This window comes from Notechis scutatus, chromosome 2 (assembly GCF_049901735.1).
Source record: "Notechis scutatus isolate UNSWTSFEM ecotype Mainland chromosome 2, rNotScu1.2, whole genome shotgun sequence".
NCBI lineage: Eukaryota > Metazoa > Chordata > Lepidosauria > Squamata > Elapidae > Notechis > Notechis scutatus.
The window spans coordinates 11,677,517-11,697,677 of record NC_142010.1 but is presented as its reverse complement, the minus strand read 5'-3'; the positions used below and the strand labels follow the sequence as shown (position 1 = coordinate 11,697,677).

General features: G+C 47.6%; 1 protein-coding gene across 1 annotated transcript in view; it reads right to left on the bottom strand.

Annotated features, from left to right (window-relative positions):
- Nucleotides 1-20,161, bottom strand: part of LOC113426234 (pregnancy zone protein-like) — an 87,030-nt gene that overhangs the window by 13,169 nt on the left and 53,700 nt on the right. The window contains exons 21-29 of the mRNA XM_087952869.1: nucleotides 18,423-18,544; nucleotides 17,800-17,851; nucleotides 16,679-16,762; nucleotides 13,909-14,085; nucleotides 10,816-10,900; nucleotides 9,493-9,649; nucleotides 7,289-7,363; nucleotides 6,295-6,460; nucleotides 3,248-3,510 (exon numbers count right to left, since the gene is read on the bottom strand). Of these exons, the coding sequence (XP_087808995.1) occupies nucleotides 3,248-3,510; nucleotides 6,295-6,460; nucleotides 7,289-7,363; nucleotides 9,493-9,649; nucleotides 10,816-10,900; nucleotides 13,909-14,085; nucleotides 16,679-16,762; nucleotides 17,800-17,851; nucleotides 18,423-18,544 (1,181 nt within the window). The remainder of the gene's footprint in view (nucleotides 1-3,247; nucleotides 3,511-6,294; nucleotides 6,461-7,288; nucleotides 7,364-9,492; nucleotides 9,650-10,815; nucleotides 10,901-13,908; nucleotides 14,086-16,678; nucleotides 16,763-17,799; nucleotides 17,852-18,422; nucleotides 18,545-20,161) is intronic.

Sequence of the window (20,161 nt, the reverse complement as noted above, 5' to 3'; positions counted from 1 at the left end):
GAGAACCGGTAGCGGACATTTTGAGTAGTTTGGAGAACCAGTGGTAACCTTCTCCTAGGAGTGGGGTGAGAATGGAGATTTTGCAGTATCCTTTCCCCTGCCACGCCCACCAAGCCGCGCTCACCAAGCCATACCCACAGAACCAGTAGTTAAAAAAAAAAATTGAATCCCACCACTGGACGTGAGGGTGATTTCTTCCCCTAAGAACACAAATATGATACCCGGGTTCCCCAATCGTTTTTATGCAACGGTAGGTAGAAAGCCAGAAGTGGATCTCAATGTTTTCTTCACATCAAGAGTTCATGAGAGGATGAGAAAAGAGGAACAGAGCTGGAAGGGACCTTGGAGGTCATCTAGTCCAGCGGTCATCAACCAGTGGGCCGGGGACCACTGATGGTCTGTGAAAAAAATTTGGTGGTCCACAGAGACATGTCACCCCCAAAGCATCCATCCCACAAGCAATTAATCCAGGCTGCGTGGGAACATAAGGTTGCACTGCCCACATGGCCCATGGGAACACAACGCTTGCATCACTTGCATTGCGAACAACATAAGGTAGTGAGGGGAGGGGGGAGAAAGAGCAGAAGGAAGGAACTTGCCCCACGCGCCTGACCTGGCCACCGAGCTGCTTCTTTCTTCTTCTTCTCCTTTTGGCTGCTGCATAGGAAAGCAGCAAAAGTCTTTCTTTCTCTCCCCCAAACTCCTCCAGAAATGAGTCTTTGGGACCCTGCAAGGCCTCCTGCTCCAAGAGGTTGTGCCGGCACGACAAATCTCACAAAGACTCATTTCTGGCGGAGTTTGGGGGAGAGAAAGAAAGACTTCTGCTGCTTCTGCTGCTTTCCTTGCATGAAGCCAAAAGTCTCTCTCTCTCTCTCTCTCTCTCTCTGTGTGTCTCTCTCTCTCTCTCTCTCTCTCTCCCCCCGTGAGAACGGAGCTGGAGACGGTATCCTGCGATCCCAAATAAAGAAAGATCGATCGGTAGGAAAACGGGGTGGGGGATTTTCCTGCAGACTTTTTGGGGGAAATCATGAGTTTGATGGTCCCTGAGGTCCAAAAGGTTGGTGACCCTTGTTCTAGTCCAACCCCCCTACTCAAAAAGGAGACCTTATACCATTTCGCACAAATGGCTGTCCGGTCTCTTTTTAAAAGCCTCCGGTGATGGAGCACCCACAACTTGTAGAGGCAAGTAGTTCCACTGCTTAATGGTCTTCACTGTCAGGAAATGCCTCCTTAGTTCTAGGTTGCTTCTTCTCTCCTTGATTAATTTCCATCCGTTGCTTCTTGCCCTGCCTTCAGGTGCTTTGGAGAATATCAATCCCTCCGGTCATCCGGTCAGTTGATTGTTTTCTCAGTTTTGTCGGGCCAGGAAAATGCAGGTGGTCCTTGACTGACAACAGTTCGGTTAAGGACCGTCCAATGTTACACCATCCCTGAAGAAAGCAACTGATGACCATTTTTCACACTTACGACCGTTGCGGTATCCACCATGATCGCAGGTGGTCAAAATTCGGATAACAGAGAACAGAGTTGGAAGGGACCTTGGAGGTCATCTAGTCCAACCCTACCAATTCAGGCAAGTGGCTGCCTGAAAAACCTCTTCTTAAAATATATATATATATATATCTCCAGCGATCAGGCACCCACAATTTCTGAAGGCAAGCAGGTTGACACACCTCTTCCTTGGGTGTTCCAATCCCCCTTTAAATATTGGAGCCCGACTATGGGAGGACTGGCCCAGGTTTTGATGCTAGATTAAACTTTCTAAGGGGCAACTGGGCCGCTGGGGGTTCGCAGGGGTTCGGGAGAGCCCCTAACTAAGATCCTGTGCAGGTCAGAGAAACCCCCCCCCCCAAATCCCACTCCTGGCTGGCCCCATTCCGCCCACCCCGCCTGTCCCTGGAGTCCCCACGCAGCCAGTTTTGGCTACAGGTAAAGTGCAGGGCGCGCACGGAGGCTCGGGGAGGCTCGGGGTGGGGTGGGGGTGGGGGCCAGCCAGGCGTCAGGCTTACATTTATGACGGATGCCGTGTCGGTTGGGTCGCGTGATTCTCCTTAAGCGACCTCCCGACAAGACAAGTCCATGAGGGGGCCCAATTCGCTTCGCAACTGGGGCGCGACTCATTTTAACAACGGCAGGGAGGGATCCACTGAGCCCAGAAAAGCCGGGAAACGGGGCGCAAAAACGCACTTCTCACTTAGCGACAGAAATTGTGAGCTCGATCGCGGTCGTAGGGTCCAGGACTCCCCTCTACTGGTGCGTTTTCCAACCCAGCACAAAAACCCGACCTCTCTTGACAGAAAATCTTTCCTTCTCCCAACCCAAAACAACACCTAGAGCAGTGGCCCCCAACCTTTTTTGAACCAGGGACCGGTTTCACGATTATTTATTCTTCCATGGACCGGTACCTGAGTAACGCGAGACTCCACCGCCATCGGGACGGCTCTTCGTTCGAAGCCACCGCCCCCCCTTCGATGAAACTAAGGCGCGAGCACCCAAACGCCGCTTTCCAACTGAAAACCCGGAAGCGTCATCGAAACAAGATGGCAGCGCCCAAGCTTTGCAGCCCGGTAAAAAATGATCCACGGACCGGTACCGGTCTGGGAACCGGTGCTTGGGGACCCCTGACCTAGAGTACTCCATCCCAGTTTTGGTCACCACACTGTAAACAAGATGTTGAGACCCTAGAAAAAGTGCAGAGAAGAGCAACCAGGATGATTAGGGGACTGGAGACTAAAACATATGAAGAACGGTTACAGGAAGTGGGCCTGGCTAGTCTAGGGAAGAGAAGGACCAGGGGAGACAGGATAGCGGTCTTCCAATATTTGAGGGGCTGCCACAGAGAGGATGAAGGGGTCAAGCTATTTTCTAAAGCACCTGAAGGCCAGACAAGGAATAATGGATGGAAACTGAACAAGGAAGAGATTTAACCTGGAAATAAGGAGAAACTTTTCTGACAGGGAGAACAATCAACCGATGGAACAGAAGTTGCCCTCGGAAGTTGTGGGGGCGCCATCACTTGAGACTTTCAAGAAGAGATTGGACTGCCATTTGTTTGAAATGGTGCAGGGTCTCCCGCTTGGGCTGGTGGGGTTGGACTAGATGACCTACAAGGTCCCTTCCAACTCTGATTCTCTGTATTCTGTTATCAGCTCAACACCCTACCTCTCTGACAGAAAGTCTTCTCTTCTCCTAACCCAAAACGCTCCCGGCTTCCAACGTATCGAACGCACGGATGGGAAGCACCAACCTGCGTGGAAGAGAATCCTCCGAAAGGATTCTGTTGTTTGATAAGCCAGGTCACAATCTTGGTGGCCTCCGCCAGATCATCCTGGGATGGTGCCAGAGCTCTGCTAGAGGAGGCTGTGTCTGGTAGCGCAGGACGTCTGGTCAGGTAAGTCAGGAGTACGTAGGAGGCCGTTTCCACCTCGGCGGAAGGAGCACGAGGCTGGTAGTAGAAAGGTTGGCTCGCCTCTGGCTTCACGTGCCTCTCCCAGTGAATGGAGCCATCGTCTTCGGGGCGGGGCAAAAAAAAAAGAAACATTAAGTCTTTGGATTCCGATCCTCCATCCAAACACGGTTACAGGAAGTCCTCGACTTGCAACAGTACCCTTAGCGGCCGTCCGAAGTTGCAACAGCACTGAAAACAGCCACGGAGGACTGTTTTCCATATTTAGGACTGTTGCAGCATCCCAGGCCATGAGAAATATCCCAGGCCTCTTAAATTATTTCTATGGTCTGTTTAGAGTTGTCAACAGAAAGGGAGGGGGAGCAGTGGGCAGCTTGCATTCCATAAATGTTTTCAAAGATAGTTTCTAGGTGACCGAAGTTTCTGCCCTGCAAAAATCTAACTGGAGAGCACGATGGATGACTCTGAGCTATGGATGTGTCCCATTGGAGAATATTACGATACACCCAGGGAGTGGGGGAAAACCAGGATCAAGGGTGACAATGAATTATGTGTCTCAGAGTCGGCTACACCCAGGCAGTGCCGGACATGTTTACTCCTAATAAATCTTCTTTAAGTTTTGGAAGTTCGGCTCGAGACTCATGATTTAAATGGGGGGTAACTGCTTGAATCCTGACAGTGATCAAAATTCAGATGCTTTGCCAATGGACTCCTATTTATGATGGGTTGCCGTGCCCCCTTGGGGTGACGGGATCCCCTTTTTGGCGACCTTCCGACAAGCAAAGTCAACAGGGGAAACCGGATTCCGTCAACGACCGGGTTGCTCGTTTAAGGCACTGATTCACTTAACAACTGCGGCAAAGGAAGTCGTGACATGGGACAAAACTCATTTAGCCAATTTCTCTCCGAGCAACATCGATCTGGGGCTGAGTTGTGGTTGTAAAGTTTGAGGACTAGCTGCATAAAGACCTCTGTTACTGAAACAATGGGATGCATCAAGAGGTATAAAAATAACACAGGTGGTCCTCACATTACAACCATTCGTTTAGTGAGCAGTTGAAGTTACAACAGCATCGAAATAAAGTGGCTTATGACCGTTTCCCACTCGTATGACCGTTGTTGCAGCAGCATCCCCATGGTCACGTGATCAAAATTCGGGCACGTTCTATGTGGAAATGACATATATATTTAATATATATTTACCTGTTACACCTACGAAAGTATAGAACCAAAGAGATTCCATTTTTGTTGGTAAAGTGACCTTCTAGAAAAATATCTGAACGCTTATATAAGCAGATCATGTTTTTATAACTTGTTATTCTGCAAAGCTAAAAATATTATGTCCTTGGCTGGAGTGGGAGTTTGTATTTGGCTTGAGATTTCAGGTAAGGAATACTAGGTTGCCCTGACATTAACGGAAGTTTGTTAATGACTTATTGTGTTCGGAAGAACATAACAGGAAGATGCCATGAGAACAAGGGTGGTTTCCAAAGAAAAGGAAACAGGTGGTACGCCATGGGTGTGGCGTAGGGAATTACCTAGTTGGATAGATTCTGAACCCAGGAAAGGGGCAGAGACTGTAAATTTGAACCTGTATATATATATTCCCCCAGCCTTCCTGGGAAAGATGTCTTCTGCTATGAACAGAATTTCCTTTTGCAAAAGCTTAACAATAAAGCTCTTGTTTACTGTCTCCAGTTGTGTTTTGTGATTTTTCTCACAGGGCGCTTGGCACAGGCTCCTATTTACGACGGTTGCGGTGTCCCCTGGGGCATGCGATTCTCTTTTGCGACTCAACAATGTATCACCGGGGTGTGGGGTGTGTGGAGGGTTATTATTTTATTATTTTTATTATTTCTTTTATATGGTCTTTTTATACTTCCGTAAGCCGCCTTGAGAGCGGCAATATAAATGTTCTAAAACAAAATATATAAAATAAGCTGTGTCAGGAAATGGTCACACAATGGGACGTGTTTAACTTGGTAACAGAAATGTGGGGCTCAATTGCGGTCGTAAGTCAAGGACCACTTATAAAAAAAACCCAAAATTATCTGCCATTGCATAGATGGACGTAGCCTCAGGGGTTGGACTGCTGAGGGTTCCCAGGGGTTCGGGAGAGCCCCTAGCTAAGATTCTGTGCAGTTGGGAGAACCCCCAAATCCCACTCCTGGCTGGCCCCGCCCACCCCTCCCCTCCCCTTCCCGGAGTCCCCACGCGGCCTATTTTAGATGCAGGTTAAGTGCAGGGCGCACGTGGAGGTTCGGGGAGGGTGAAAAACAGGCCTCCCGCAAGTTTAGGAAGGCCAGAAATGGGCCTGTTTCCAGCTTCCAGAGAGCCTCTGGAGCCCGCGGAGGCCGTTTTCGTCCTCCCGGAGGCTCGAGGAAAGCCTCCGGAGGGCCCAGGGAGGGCGCAAAGCCCCCTCCCCACTGTGGTGCAGGAGCAGAGGTGGTATTCAGCAGGTTCTGACTGGTTCTAGAGAACCGGTAGTGGAAATGTTGAGTAGTTCGGAGAACCGGCAAATCCCACTTCTGACTGGCCCCGCCCCCATCTATTCCCTGCCTCCCAAGTCCCAGCTGATTGGCTGAGTGTTCTTTGGTTGCTCTGCGCAGGAGAACGGAGCTGGAAAAGCAGGTTAGTGGGGTGAGGAGGGAATGGAGATTTTGCAGTATCCTTCCCCTGCCATGCCCAACCATCCGCGCCCACAGAACTGGTAGTAAAAATGTTTGAGCTCCACCACTGTGCAGGAGGCCGACTAGGCCACGCCCGCCCAGCCACTGGGCTAAAATTTTGGAAGCCCATCCCTGGGCAAACGTTCCTCTTGGACCACCTCTTGGGCTGGTGGTCCTGGCAGTAAAACCACTCACTTCTCCCACCGGCGTTTCCCTCACCTCCTTTCACGGCCTTTTCCTGAAGGCTCTGCAGTATTGCCGCCACTTTGTCCTCTTTGTGGGCCAAAGCGAAAGCGTACCCCAACAAGGCCTGGGTGTAGACAGGCAGGTCTTTCTGCTGGGACGCCGTCTCCAGGCAAAACAAAGCGTTTCGCACGACAGAATGCTGCAGGGAGAAAGAAGGAAGTTCATCTAGAGCAGCACCAACTCCCCCCAAAAAAACACTTGGCCCCCCCCCGCCCAGGAACCCATTCCGTGGAGACGGTTTTTCCCATCGACCAAATGGGGGCGTGGTTTTGTGCGCCACCTGCATCTTGCGTGTGTACGCGGATGGGGCTTCGCTCATTTGTGTGGCCCAGTTTCTGGCGTGCCATGGCCCAGTTCTGATCTAGAGCCGTGGTGGCGCAGTGCTTAGAATGCAGTATTGCAGGCTAATTTCACCGCCAGCGGTTCAGCAGTTCGATTCTCACCAGGCTCAAGGTTGACTCGGGCTTCCATCCTTCTGAGGTCCGTAAAATGAGGACCCAGATGGTTGTGGGGCAATAGGCTGGCTCTGTCAACCCCTTAGAGAGGGCTGTAAAGCAGTGTGAAGCGGTATATCTGTATCTGTTACTATCTCGGCTATTTGTGTAGGGTTGGTGAGATTTGGACTGCTGTGAGCCCCGGCGGCACACAAATGTTAGACTCAGTTGTGGTTGTAAGTCAAGGATTACCTGTATAAGTAGGCTTTGTGTAACATAGCGTGGTAGATAAATTCTGTGGTAATTGTGTAAATGACCATTCATGTTTTAGGCAAAGATGGGAAAAAAACAAATGGAATGTGGTTTAAAAATAATGGCGATTGTGGAACTGACACTGGGATCCAGTCAAGGAAACTCAACTGAGAGCATCTTGACTTTTATTATGCTCAGAGGCCAATCAGCTTCAGGGGAAGCTTTCTTGAGCGCTCAGGGGCTAAATTGGAGTCTGTGGAAGGTGAAAGACGGCGTCTTACCGTGACAGGCAAGGGAATCTCCAGCAAACTTATGGTGAGGTAGGCTGACAAAGTGATCTCACTGTCAACTCCGCCCTGTGAGGAAGAAAATGGGATGCAGCCATAAACCATCGCAGAATCCCAGAAGGGGAGCTCCCATGTCCCCAAATAGCTTTTCCAACCTCCCGATATGCGGACTTTCCAATCCCAGAATTCTCCCTGATGTGGGAACTCTGGGATCTGTAGTCAACCTATTCCTAGGCAGGAAAACCTACACCACTTCAGGCCAATGGTTATCCAACATCTTTTTAAAAACTTCCAGTGTTTAAAAAGATGTTGGGTAACCATTGGTCTGAAGTGGTGTAGAGGGTTTCCTGCCTAGGCAGGGGAGTGGACTAGAAGACCTCCAGGGTCCCTTCCAACTCTGTTATTCTATTCTATTCTATTCTATTCTATTCTATTCTATTCTATTCTATTCTATTCTATTCTATTCTATTCTATTCTATTCTATTCTATTTTATTTTCTATTCTATTCTATTCTATTCTATTCTATTCTATTCTATTCTATTCTATTCTATTCTATTCTATTCTATTCTAATTCTATTCTAATTCTATTCTATTTCCATTCTATTCTGTTCTTAGTCTATTCTATTCTATTATTCCATTCTATTCTTATTCTTATTTTCTATTCCTATTCTGTTTATTTCTATTCTATTTTATTCTTATTCTATTCTATTATTCTATTCTATTTCTATTCTATTCCTATTTCTATTCTATTCTTATTCTTATTTTCTATTCCTATCCTATCCTATCCTATCCTATCCTACCCTATCCTATCCTACCCTATCCTTTTATTCTATTTCAGAGGTGCCTCAGGTTGGTGAAGGTGAGATCACCACTTGGTGTTCCCCTCAGGACCATATAATGCACAAAATTGGGAGAAGTGTCACTCAGGTTACCTAATGGAGATTCTCAAATCATTCAGGTTCTGGAATTTTTTTTTTTTTGGGGGGGGGGGGTTCCCCTTTGAAAACATTTTGCTTCTCATCCAAGAAGCTTCTTCAGTTTTTTTCAGAATTGAAGAAGCCTCTTGGATGAGAAGCAAAATGTTTTCAGGAGAGAAAAAAACAACAAGAAAATCCAGTTTTCTTTCAGAAAAAAAGCACCTTTATTACTCAAATTGATTGACACGCGAATGGTCACAGAAAGTAGATCGCCTGGGTAAGTTTCCTCCACCTTGCAGGTTACCCAAGGACCTGTAAGCAAGCTACTCCCGGTGACTTAGCAGCCGTCTAAACCAGGGTCCCCAACCGCCGGTCCAGCGGACGGTACCGCAACGGAACAAGCCTTACCGGGCGCTGGTTGCTGGGCGCCGCCATCTTTTTGGTAAAAAAGCAATTTTCGTCCAAAAAGATGGCGGCGCCAGCGCTTCGTGAGCTTTTCCGGGTAGAAAGCCATTTCTACCGAAAAAGCTCACCGAGCGCTAAGCGCCGCCATTTTTTGGCGAAAAATCACTTCGATGACGTCACCGGAAGTGATTTTCGTCAAAAAGATGGCGGCGCCCAGGTGGCGCGGAACCGGGCGCATGCACCAGCTGCGCGGAACCGGCCCGCGGCGTCGAAAAGGTTGGGGATCCCTGGTCTAAACCAGTGTTTCATAACCTTGGGAATCTTCAATTCCCAGAATTCTCCAGCCAGCAAGTTCAGCAGGGGTTTCACACATGTTAAAAAGGATGCTGGCTGAGGGAGTCTGGGAAATTGAAGTTCCCACATATCAAAATTCCCAAGGTTGGGAAACACTGACCTAAATTGAGAAAAAAAAAAATATCTTCTTTTCTACTGCCTGCTGTCTTGCTAGATACCACAGGAGGGAGAAAAAAAATCACGCTATCCAGAGGTGGGTATTCAGCCGGTTCTGACCCAGTTCTGGAGAACCAGTAGCAGAAATTTTGAGTAGCTCGGAGAACCGGCAAATACCACCTCTGACTGGCCCCGCCCCCATCTATTCTCTGCCTCCTGAGTCCCAACTGATCGGCTGGGTCTTCTTTGGTTGCCCTGCACAGGAGAATGGAGCTGGAAAGCAGGTTAGTGGGGTGGGGAGGGAATGGAGATTTTGCAGTTACCTTCCCCTGCCACGCCCACGATGCCATGTCACAGCCACCAAGCCACACCCACAGAACCAGTTATAATTTTTTTTTTTGAATCCCACCACTGCTTTCTCTGTACCTGTAGCGCATTGTTCAGGAGGGACCCACTAGCTTGGAAGCAGCCATTTTCTTTCTGCTTTAAGGCCAGAAAGTTCTGAGCGTCGATCAGGTGTCTTTCCTCCACAAGGATGTGTCTCTTCATTTGAGAAAAGCACTTCAACACAAAAGCGGTCAGCCTGCAAGAACAGAGCGCAACCCCATTAATTTTGCTTTTCATTTGTAGCCTCTGTGCACCCTTTAAAAGCAGTGACCCCCCCACAACTTTGTGGGGCACTGTTCTGACCCAAACTTGTTCCAAGGAAACCAAAGGTGGGATTCTACCAGTTCACACCTATTCGCTAGAACCGGTTGTTAACATTCTAAGCAGTTCGGAGAACTGGTTGTTAGAAGAAATTACTGGCCTAATCCTGTGAGGAAGGCAGGAAGGAAACATTCTGGTGTTGCTTACAGAATCTGCCTCTCCGCTAACCATTATTACATTCTTGGCAGGACTGGACTTCCCGTCTCAGGAACTTCTCTGGAGTTTTTTGTCCCCACCTTTGCTGGTACTTTGCTTGTGTGGAGTGACCATTCAAAGTTACAATGGCACTGAAAAAAGTGACTTATCACCTTTTTTTCACACTTACGACTGTTGCAGCATCCCCACAGTCATGAGAGGCCAGGCAAGGAGATGTGTGCCTTGATGTGAGTGATATTGAGTTGGCCATACCCAGGCAATAACATGCCCACCAAGCCATGTCCACCCAGTCACATGACCACCAAGCCACACCCACCAACTAAGCCATGCCCACAGAACCAGTTGTTAAAAAATTTGAATCCCACCCTTGAAGGAAACCAAAACAAAATGGAGGTAACAGCAAAACTTTTTAATGATTCTTTACGAATTCCGTTCCTTCCCGGTTAAAAGGCTGTTTCAAACGAATTGTCTCTGATAAGAACGAGCCTTGCCAAGGTTGTGCAAGGCTGCCAAGAACACTAGGTAAAGTTGCCAAGAAATATTTCAAACATAAAGAGTCCCCAAACACAAACTAAGGGAGTCCGAACGTCCACAAGGCTTGAGTGCAAAAACTTCTTTGCTTCCTGCAAAGAACTCCGGTTTCTCAGCTGGCTTTTATCTCTTAAGGGAGGGGCCATTACCTTGCAGCCTTACTCCCGAGTCTGCCGTGCTGCTGCAGCTGCTCTTTCCTTCAAGCAGCTCTGCACGCCCACACACTGGGCACAGGCTACTGGAACACTGTTAGCACATCACCCCTGGTCCTTCTTTTCTTTAGACTAGACACCCCATATCAGCATTTTGCAAACCTGCAGAGACAACCTCAGAGGCTAATGCCGTGAATCTTACCAGACATTTCCAGGCTGGTTGCTACTTTGCCCAAAGGTGCTGTAGGAACCGTCGGCATGCTTGTAGTTCAACTGTCTCTGGTAGCCTACAATAGAGGGTGAATGTTAGTTTGTATGTATTCAATAAACAGCGAAGCCTTCCTTAAGTCAAGCTCAGGGCTTGATGACTTTGAAGATACATCCATGTTTGTGTTTTTACATTAGAGAAACGGACTGTTAATAAGTTTTCTGACCTCCCAGTCTAAATAGAAACTTGGGACTTTTTGGGTAGTTCTCCTATACAAATGGTGACTGTTAGGAATATGACTCACCTAACAGCTATTTGGGTTAGAAATATATAAACCAGGATAAACATTTTCATACTATGTCTTTAAGAGATTGCAAAAACTGCAATTGGGTGTGGTTTCTCAAACGGCCATAAGATGGAGCCAGAAGCCTGGATTTTTTTAGTCTGAGTCTCAGAAGAGAGTGTGAGTGTATCTCTGTTTCCTTCTGTTGGAAAGTATTGCCGTTCCTCCATTTCTTCTAATTGACTGATATTCCTGGATTTAATGTAAGTCTGATACCGAACTGTTTTTTGACACTGGACTTTGATATTTGGATTATCCCTGGATTGAAAACTGACTGATTTAACTTGTGAATGACTTTGGATTGCTTGTTTGGACTTTGCTTAACGTTTCTGGAAGTAAAAACCTACATTTACTGTACAGTGTATCTGTGTGCTCTGTGTGTATTATTCCTACACTACTCTCTATACGTCTCCCTGTATGCGCTCATTCTCCTAACGGGGAATTACCTCAACAGTGATTTCTGAGGAAGAAATGGCAGATTGAAGATGGCCGGAGGTGGGACCTGACCGGCATAACAACTGGTTTGAGGAGCGCACGCATGCGTGTTAAACATGTGCTACACGCACATGCGCACTACCACCTCCGGCAAGCATTTACCTTCTCCAGCTGACGAGTGACACTCAGCTGTGCCACGCAAAGCAGCTGAGGAGGAAAACGCAGCCACTAAAGGACAACCTAGAGCCCGGGCAGGCGGTGAACCAGATCGGTGTCAGCTGTTCTTTGGAGCTACCGGTTCTATACAACCGACCCGAACCAGTAGGATCCCCACCCCTGAAGATGGCTCCCCCAAAAGGCAGAGCCAATAAGCAAACTGAAAATAGACCGCTCTTTGATAATTCCTCTCCAGCAAGGAGAAGACTTGAGATTACCCACAAGTGCTCCAGACAGTGGCTCCTTTCAAAGAGACCACAAGGGAGTGGTCTCCATTCAATGTAGAGGCCTGGGAGATGAGGGAATCCTCAAACCATAATCAGCATCTTTAAGGATACTGGGCTATAATTTACTTCCTTTTCTCATTACTTCCGGAAGTTGCTTGTTAACTAATTTTTAGCTTATTCAGAACCTTTGGATCAACAAGTCTTGAAAATGCCAGGTAAGTTTCTTTTAATTCTTAGTGAAAGAAATTTTAACTAAAACTTGGATTTTAGAAAGTTATAAATGAACTAAAAGTTGAGATAAATTTGATGCGTGATTTTGGAATGAGTATATAAAGAATTCTTCCCCTAGACTTTAAAAATTGGAGGCTAGAGGGAATTGAATTAAAGGTTATAATTAAAGGAGAAGAACATTCACTAATTATATCAGAGATGCCCTTTGCGTAGTAAAATAAAATAATATTAAATAAATGGAAATATCCCTCTTCAACAAAAGGAAAATTACCATTATTATTATTATTATTATTATTATTATTATTATTATTATTATTATTATTATTATTATTATTATTATTATTATTATTATTATTTTCCATTTTGTAACCAAATGGAAAATAGGGTCAAAAGATAAGCAAAACGTATCCTGGACTTGCAGCTATTAATTATCAAAATTGACCACTATAAATTAATTTAATTCATCATTAGGCCGATGGTTTGCTGATAATTCAGCTAAGGTCACATTTCCTGCAAAACGGGCAGGAATACAGATACAGATACAGATTAACAGAGTTGGAAGGGGCTTTGTAGGTCATCTAGTGACTAGTCCAACCCCCTCCCCCCCCCGCCACCCAAGCAGGAGACCCTACAGCCGTGATGGCGAACCTATGGCACGCCTGCCACAGGTGACACAAAGCCATTTGTGCGGGCATGCGAGCCTCAGCCAAACTTACCTGCACTGTGCATGCCTGTGTCTCCCAGCTGTTTTTCAGCCCCTTTGAGGCTGTTTTCGCTCTCCAGGAGACTCGAGGGAAGCCTTTGCAGCCTCGGGAGGCCGAAAAATGGGCCTTCCGGAAATACTGGAAGTGCCGAAATGGGCCCGTTTTCAGCCTCCCAAGGCTCCAGAGGCTTCCCTTGAGCCTCCAGGAGGGCGAAAATGGCCTCCCCTGGGCTCCAGAGGCCCTCCGGAGGCTGAAATGGGCACTTCCGGCAGTGCAGGTAAGGGGGAGAGGCAGGGGTGTGTCAGCTCTGAGTTCAGCTGCCGCAAGAATGTGAAAAATGCAATGCAAGGGGTGTGTTTGAGGGAGTTGAACAGCCAAGGTTATTTAGTATGTCGCATTAAAAAATTCCAGCTGCAGTTAATTGGTTCTCGTGATTTATGAAGTATAGTAAGTGGGAGGAGATAGGGCGGAATTTGGGAGATGCGCTGGAAATGAGTTTCAGTTTTGGAAATTGCCGTAGATGTACCAGAGCTGTTCCTAATAAATCAATTGAAGATTATACTTGTCTCGGAGTGATTGATTACCATGGACAATTTCTGGATGCCTAACAGGGTGTTGCGCGCACATGCGCGGGGGACGACGACATTGCATTGTGGCTGCTGGCACGTGCGCGTGCAAGTGCTTTCAGCACACCACAACAAAAAGGTTCGCCATCACCGCCCTACACCATTTTTGACGGATATATGTATTGATCCTTTCTATTAGACCCTGATTATTAATCTTGTCAATCAGAGACAATTCCTTGAGAGTCAATATGTGGCAAGATGAGCATCAAACAATGAATTCATGAATTCCTCTTGTTCTGCCTCCCCCCGCAAAGGAGAAGCAGGTACAGGGGCCCCTTCGGCATAATTCTGTGGTATCTTCTTACCAGCCACTAAGTATCCAATTGCCTTTGACTTCGTTTCCTCGGTCAGCTGGTCAGTCTTGTTCAGGTAGTCCAAGATGTAAATATTGGGGGCCAAAAGGGCGATGTTTTGTTCCCCACAGCCAGAAGGCAACCGGAGAAGCTGGTGCACGTTCTGGATGGCAGAGCCTAAGATGTCACCTGTGACAGGGAAGAGATAGGAAAGACGTCAAGAGTTGGGAATCCACTATCCACTATTGACCTCACCCCATTCCTAAGAGGTCTGTTAAGGGGCGTGCATAAGTTGCACCATCGCGCCTACCGTCCCTGTCCTATTGTCCCCATTTATTCGTACCTCTTTCCTGTATTCTTACTCATGTTTATACTTACATCTATTATCTTGTAAGCGATTGACAAATCAAATCAAATCAATAAATGACATAAATCAACACTTTGGGGGAGCGAGAAGATATTTCATTTCAACGTTGAGTGAAACGGGGAGTCCCAGGAAGTCAAGGAGAGGCAGATTTGGTCAAGGGGACAAAAGAGCAGGAGGGACAGAGCACCAGCAGAGATAATGACCCCAAGGAAGGAGGGTAAGAATAGAAATAATGGGGAAAAAAAACAGAAAAAAGAAAGCTAGTTTCAAACATGAAAAGCCCAAGGTTGCAAGGCCTCTGGGGCAACCCTTCCAATCTCTCTGGGAATTAAGGAGCTTTATTTGAAAAGAAGACCAGCCCCTTCCTCTAAGACCATTTCAAGTTTTCAAAAGGGAGGGAACATCTTTTGATTCTTAATCATTTAATGTAACGTATTCTATTGGCACAGCTGGAATGGGGCAGCTCACCATGGCCAACTCACCATAGCCAACTTATCAAGGCCATCTCACCATGGCCAACTTGCCATGGCCAAGTCACCGTGGGACAACTCTCCACGGCCAACTCTCCACGGCCAACTCACCATAGCCAACTCATCAAGGCCATCTCACCATGGCCAAGTCACTGTGGGACAACTCTCCATGGCCAACTCTCCATGGCCAACTCTCCACGGCCAACTCTCCACGGCCAATTCACCATGGCCAACTTGCCACAGTCAACTCACTTTACATGATTACCTGAAGTTCCTGCCTCTTGCAAGAGCTGCAGATCAACTCGCCGCAGGACAATTCAATAAGTCAATGTAACTATTTAAAATAAGCTTTAAAATATTTTAATTTTGGTCATTCACATTTCATTTTGTTCTTCTTTTGGCATCCGTTCTTTATTGACTTTTATTCTACCATTCTTTATTGTAATTCTTGTCCTGGTGGGAGTACATTGCCCTACGGTGAGTTGGCCATGGCAAGTTGACTGCGGTGAGTTGTCTTAGATCCTGGCACAGCTGCCCATGCCAAAACATCTCTGGCTGGTGTGCAGACAGTGCAAAAAAACAGATAAACTAGCACCAACAGTCAACCTATAACTAAGTGAACACAGAAGATCTGGCATATCCCAGGCCACAACAAGTGCTAATAAGGACCCTGCCATCCACCTGGCAGAAAAACAAGTTTTAAAGGCTTTTCAAAATGAGATCAGAGGTGTGTGTGTGTGTCTCAGGCTGCTTCTGGTTTTTAACCAGTTGCACTGGCCAGACTGTTTATTGTTAAATGGAAGTATTTCTCGGTGTGCCTCCAAACAGCATCTCACTTGTGTGGTTCTTCAGGAAAACTGAGAATTGGCTTATGAAGTCTGTGGGTCTCTCTGGTCTCTTCTTGAAAGCAAAAACATCCATCTTTCTAAGATTGTCTGTTCTACTAACAAACGGTTCACACTCCTAGCAAGATCCATTCTTCTGAGTACATTTAATAAAAAGCTGCAGAGACATTTGCACGAAGTAATATAATATTAGAATAAAATGGAGTTCTTTTATTGGCCAAGTGTGATTGGACACACAAGGAATTTGTTTTGGTGCAAATGCTCTCAGTGTACATAAAAGAAAAGATACATTCGTCAAGAATCATAAGGTACAACACTTAATGATAGTCATAGGATACAATAAGCAATCAAATCATACTAGGAAACAGTCCATATAAATCGTAAGGATACAAGCGACAAAGTTACAGTCATACAGTCACAAGTGGGAGGGGATGGGTGATAAGGAGTGATGAGAAGATTAACAGTAATAGCAGTGCAGACTTTGTAAATAATTGGACAGTGTTGAGGGAATTATTTGTTTAGCAGAGTGATGGCATTCAGGAAAAAATTGTCCTTGTGTCTAGTTGTTCTGGTGTGCAGTGCTCGTTTTGAGGGTAGGAGTTGAAACAGTTTATGTCCAGGATGTGAGGGGTCTGTAAATATGTTTATTAGTGTTTGCATATTGGCTGTATCTCATCACCAAACACACAGCTTTCCAAGAAAACCTCCTCCTAAAAGACCCCTTGGAACATTTTAAGGCGGTTAGAGACACTCAGCTTATTAGTTAGAAAAGTGACAACCCAGGTTGGAGACCCAAGTGCTGCGGGATGGGATGAGCTCCTGCCCATCTAGGAGTTTGAAAGCATGCAAGCGCAAGTTAGATAAATTGGCACCACTTAGGAGGGAAGGTTAACCGTGTGCCTCAACATATCGCCTCCACACATATCGCCATGATCACGGAAGCATCTTTGGACAACGCTTTCTCCCTTGGCTAAAAAACAGAAACGAGCAGTGCCCCCTAAAGTTGGACATAACCAGACGGGAAAACTTTTTACCTTTACTTCCCCCAGGAGAAGGAATAGCAGCCTGCACACATTTTCTTGCCATAGTGCATCACTTACCCAACACACAGAAGGTAGCCCTGGCAGATTTCTCCACGATGTTCTCTGGGACCTTTAAGGGAATAGTTGTGGGTTGGTTGTTTTCTGCAAGCAAGGAGGAAAAAAAAAAAAAGACAGTCTGGATTGAGCCTCTTTGTTCTTTTATTGCTAATTTTCTCATTTCTGGCTATCTCTAGTACCCATTATTTAATCCAATGGATAGGGACATTTAAGAATTGGCCTCTCCTTTAGATTTCACAAGTTCTTGGACTCACCTGTAGCTCTAGGCCAGTGGTGGCTAACCTTGTTGGGCTCCTGTGCCAAAAATCGTGCGCGTGCTTGCGCTTGCGTGCCACCATCCAGAAGGCAATGCGCACCTCCCTCACGCCCCCTGCGCATGCGCGCACAATCCCTCCCTTACCTGCACTGCACCTCACAGCTGATTTTCGGCCTCCTCAAAGTCTTGAAAAAAGCCTCTGCAGGGCTTTGCAGGACGAATAATAGGCCCGTTTCGTCACTTCCGGTATTGTAGGAAATGATGAAACAGGCCCTTTATTCGTCCTGCAAATCCCGGCAGGGGCTTTTTCAAGCCTCTGGGAGGCCGAAAAAGGCCTCAAACCAGCCAAAAATAAAAAATCAGCCGTGTGGTGCACACATACACAGTGAGGTAAGTTTGCCTGCGGCTCGCGTGCCGGCACAAATGGCTCTGCGTGCTATAGATTCGCTATCACCCTCTGGGCGATAGCAGTAGCACTTAGATTTACAATATATACCATTTCACAGTGCTTTACAGCTCTAAGGGGTTTACAGCGTCAGTCTACTTCTCCCAACAATCCGGGTCCTCGTTTTACCAGCCTCGGAAGGGTGGAAGGCTGAGTCAATCTTGGAACCAGTGAAAATCAAACTGCTGGCAGTCAGCAGAATTAGACTGCAATACTGCATTCTCACCACTGCACCACCAGGGCTCTATGGCTGCATGTTTACCCACCCCTATGCTATAGGAGCCATATAGTTCTCTTTCTCTACCAGAAGGAGTCTGCTTAAAGAGGTTTTTTTATACATATACATGAAAGGATCATACTGTAGAGCCGTGTTTCTCAAATTTGGCAAGAAGAAAGTGGGGGCTGCTGGTTGATACTTACTGGCTCCACATAGCAACTTGTTGATGGCCACTTCCGTCTCGATTCCTTCAGGCTTTATGAAAAGAGAAGAAGAGGGGAAAAGTGAAAATGAATGTTAGATATTTCTTAAAATTCCTAACTTATTTTCTGAATTTAAAAAAAAATCTCCTATGACGATGGAAGCTGGGTAAAGGGCAAAGCCATTCAGCCACAATAGGAACTGCGTTGCATCAGCCCAAGTTTTAACCAAGCTTGACTCAGGTAACCTGCAAAGTTATCTATGACCTCTGACTACAGCCAAAAGAATACATGCTCTTGCCACAGGAACAGGAAGCTCAAGGGCAAAGCTCAAGAGAGGGTATAAAAGCCACTCAACTCTCAGGCCCATGTGGTCAGCTGCCCAGAACCACCCATATCTTTCTGCTTCACCAATAAACTATCTTTCCAATCAGACTCCGTGTTTTCAGTATCTCCCCACTTGGAACTGAACCAGATGGATATTTCCTCCAACAACCAAAACCAACCCCTTTCACGCTGTCATCAAGAAAACTTAATTTACTAGGAAACATGACTCTTGCTTTAATATATCATTACCCTCAACTCCATCCTTGCCCTCACCACACACGAGAGCAGCCTGTACGTACCTCGACTAGCAGGGTTTTGATCACGATGTCCCTTTGTCCTTTGGCAGGCACTTCCGCAATTTCGTTCCCACAGAGCTGGGTGGATTTCAGGGCCTCTGCTGTTATTGTAAAGTTGACTTCCCCTAGAACCAGAAATGGACACTCAGTCAGGTGTATCCCCGGATTGCTTGAGCATCTATGAACCGCGGGGGCTCAGGGGTTAGAGTGCAGTACTGCAGGCTGTTTCTGCTGACTGCCGCAGGCTGCCAGCAGTTCGAGGGCGAGAGACTCAAAAGTTGATTCAGCCTTTCATCCTTCCCAGGTCAACAAAAGCAGGACTCAAGAGTGTTGAGGGCAATAGGCTGATTCTATAAAGGCCTTTATGGGTCTGTAAAGGCACAGCGAAACGGTAAATAAGGCTTCAAACATTTTTAGCAATGGGTTCTTGGCCTGGGTTGCTGGGTGGGTGTGGCCTACTCGACCTCCTGCACCACGGCTGGGGTGTTTTTGCCCTACCTGGGCTCCGAAGGCTTTCCTCAAGCCTCCAGGAGGGAGAAAATGGCTTCCTTGGTTTCCAGAGAGCCTCCGGAGCCCAGGGAAGCCATTTTCTCCCTCCTGGAGGCTCGAGGAAAGCCTCCGGAGCCCAGGGAAGCCATTTTCTCCCTCCTGGAGGCTCGAGGAAAGCCCCGGAGCCCAGAGAAGCCATTTTCTCCTCCTGGAGACTCGAGGAAAGCCTCGAAGCCCAGGGAAGCCATTTCTCCCTCCTGGAGACTCGAGGAAAGCCTCAGGAGCCCAGGGAAGCCATTTTCTCCCTCCTGAGGCTCGAGGAAAGCCCCGGAGCCCAGGGAAGCCATTTTCTCCCTCCTGGAGGCTCGAGGAAAGCCTCCGGAGCCCAGGGAAGCCATTTTCTCCCTCCTGGAGGCTCGAGGAAAGCCCGGAGCCCAGGGAAGCCATTTCTCCCTCCTGGAGGCTCGAGGAAAGCCCCGGAGCCCAGGGAAGCCATTTTCCCTCCTGGAGGCTCGAGAAAGCCTCTGGAGCCCAGGGAAGCCATTTTCTCCCTCCTGGAGACTCGAGGAAAGCCTCCGGAGCCCAGGGAAGCCATTTTCTCCCTCCTGGAGACTCGAGGAAAGCCTCCGGAGCCCAGGGAAGCCATTTCTCCCTCCTGGAGGCTCGAGGAAAGCCCCGGAGCCCAGGGAAGCCATTTTCTCCCTCCTGGAGGCTCGAGGAAAGCCTCAGGAGCCCAGGGAAGCCATTTCTCCTCCTGGAGGCTCGAGGAAAGCCTCAGGAGCCCAGGGAAGCCATTTCTCCCTCCTGGAGACTCGAGGAAAGCCCCGGAGCCCAGGGAAGCCATTTTCTCCCTCCTGGAGGCTCGAGGAAAGCCTCCGGAGCCCAGGGAAGCCATTTTCCCTCCTGGAGGCTCGAGGAAAGCCTCCGGAGCCCAGGGAAGCCATTTTCTCCTCCTGGAGACTCGAGGAAAGCCTCCGGAGCCCAGGGAAGCCATTTTCTCCCTCCTGGAGACTCGAGAAAGCCCGGAGCCCAGGGAAGCCATTTTCTCCCTCCTGGAGGCTCGGAAAGCCTCCGGAGCCCAGGGAAGCCATTTTCTCCCTCCTGGAGACTCGAGAAAAGCCTCAGGAGCCCAGGGAAGCCATTTTCTCCCTCCTGGAGACTCGAGAAAAGCCTCAGGAGCCCAGGAAGCCATTTTCTCCCTCCTGGAGACTCGAGAAAAGCCTCAGGAGCCCGGGCAGGGCAAAAACACCCCA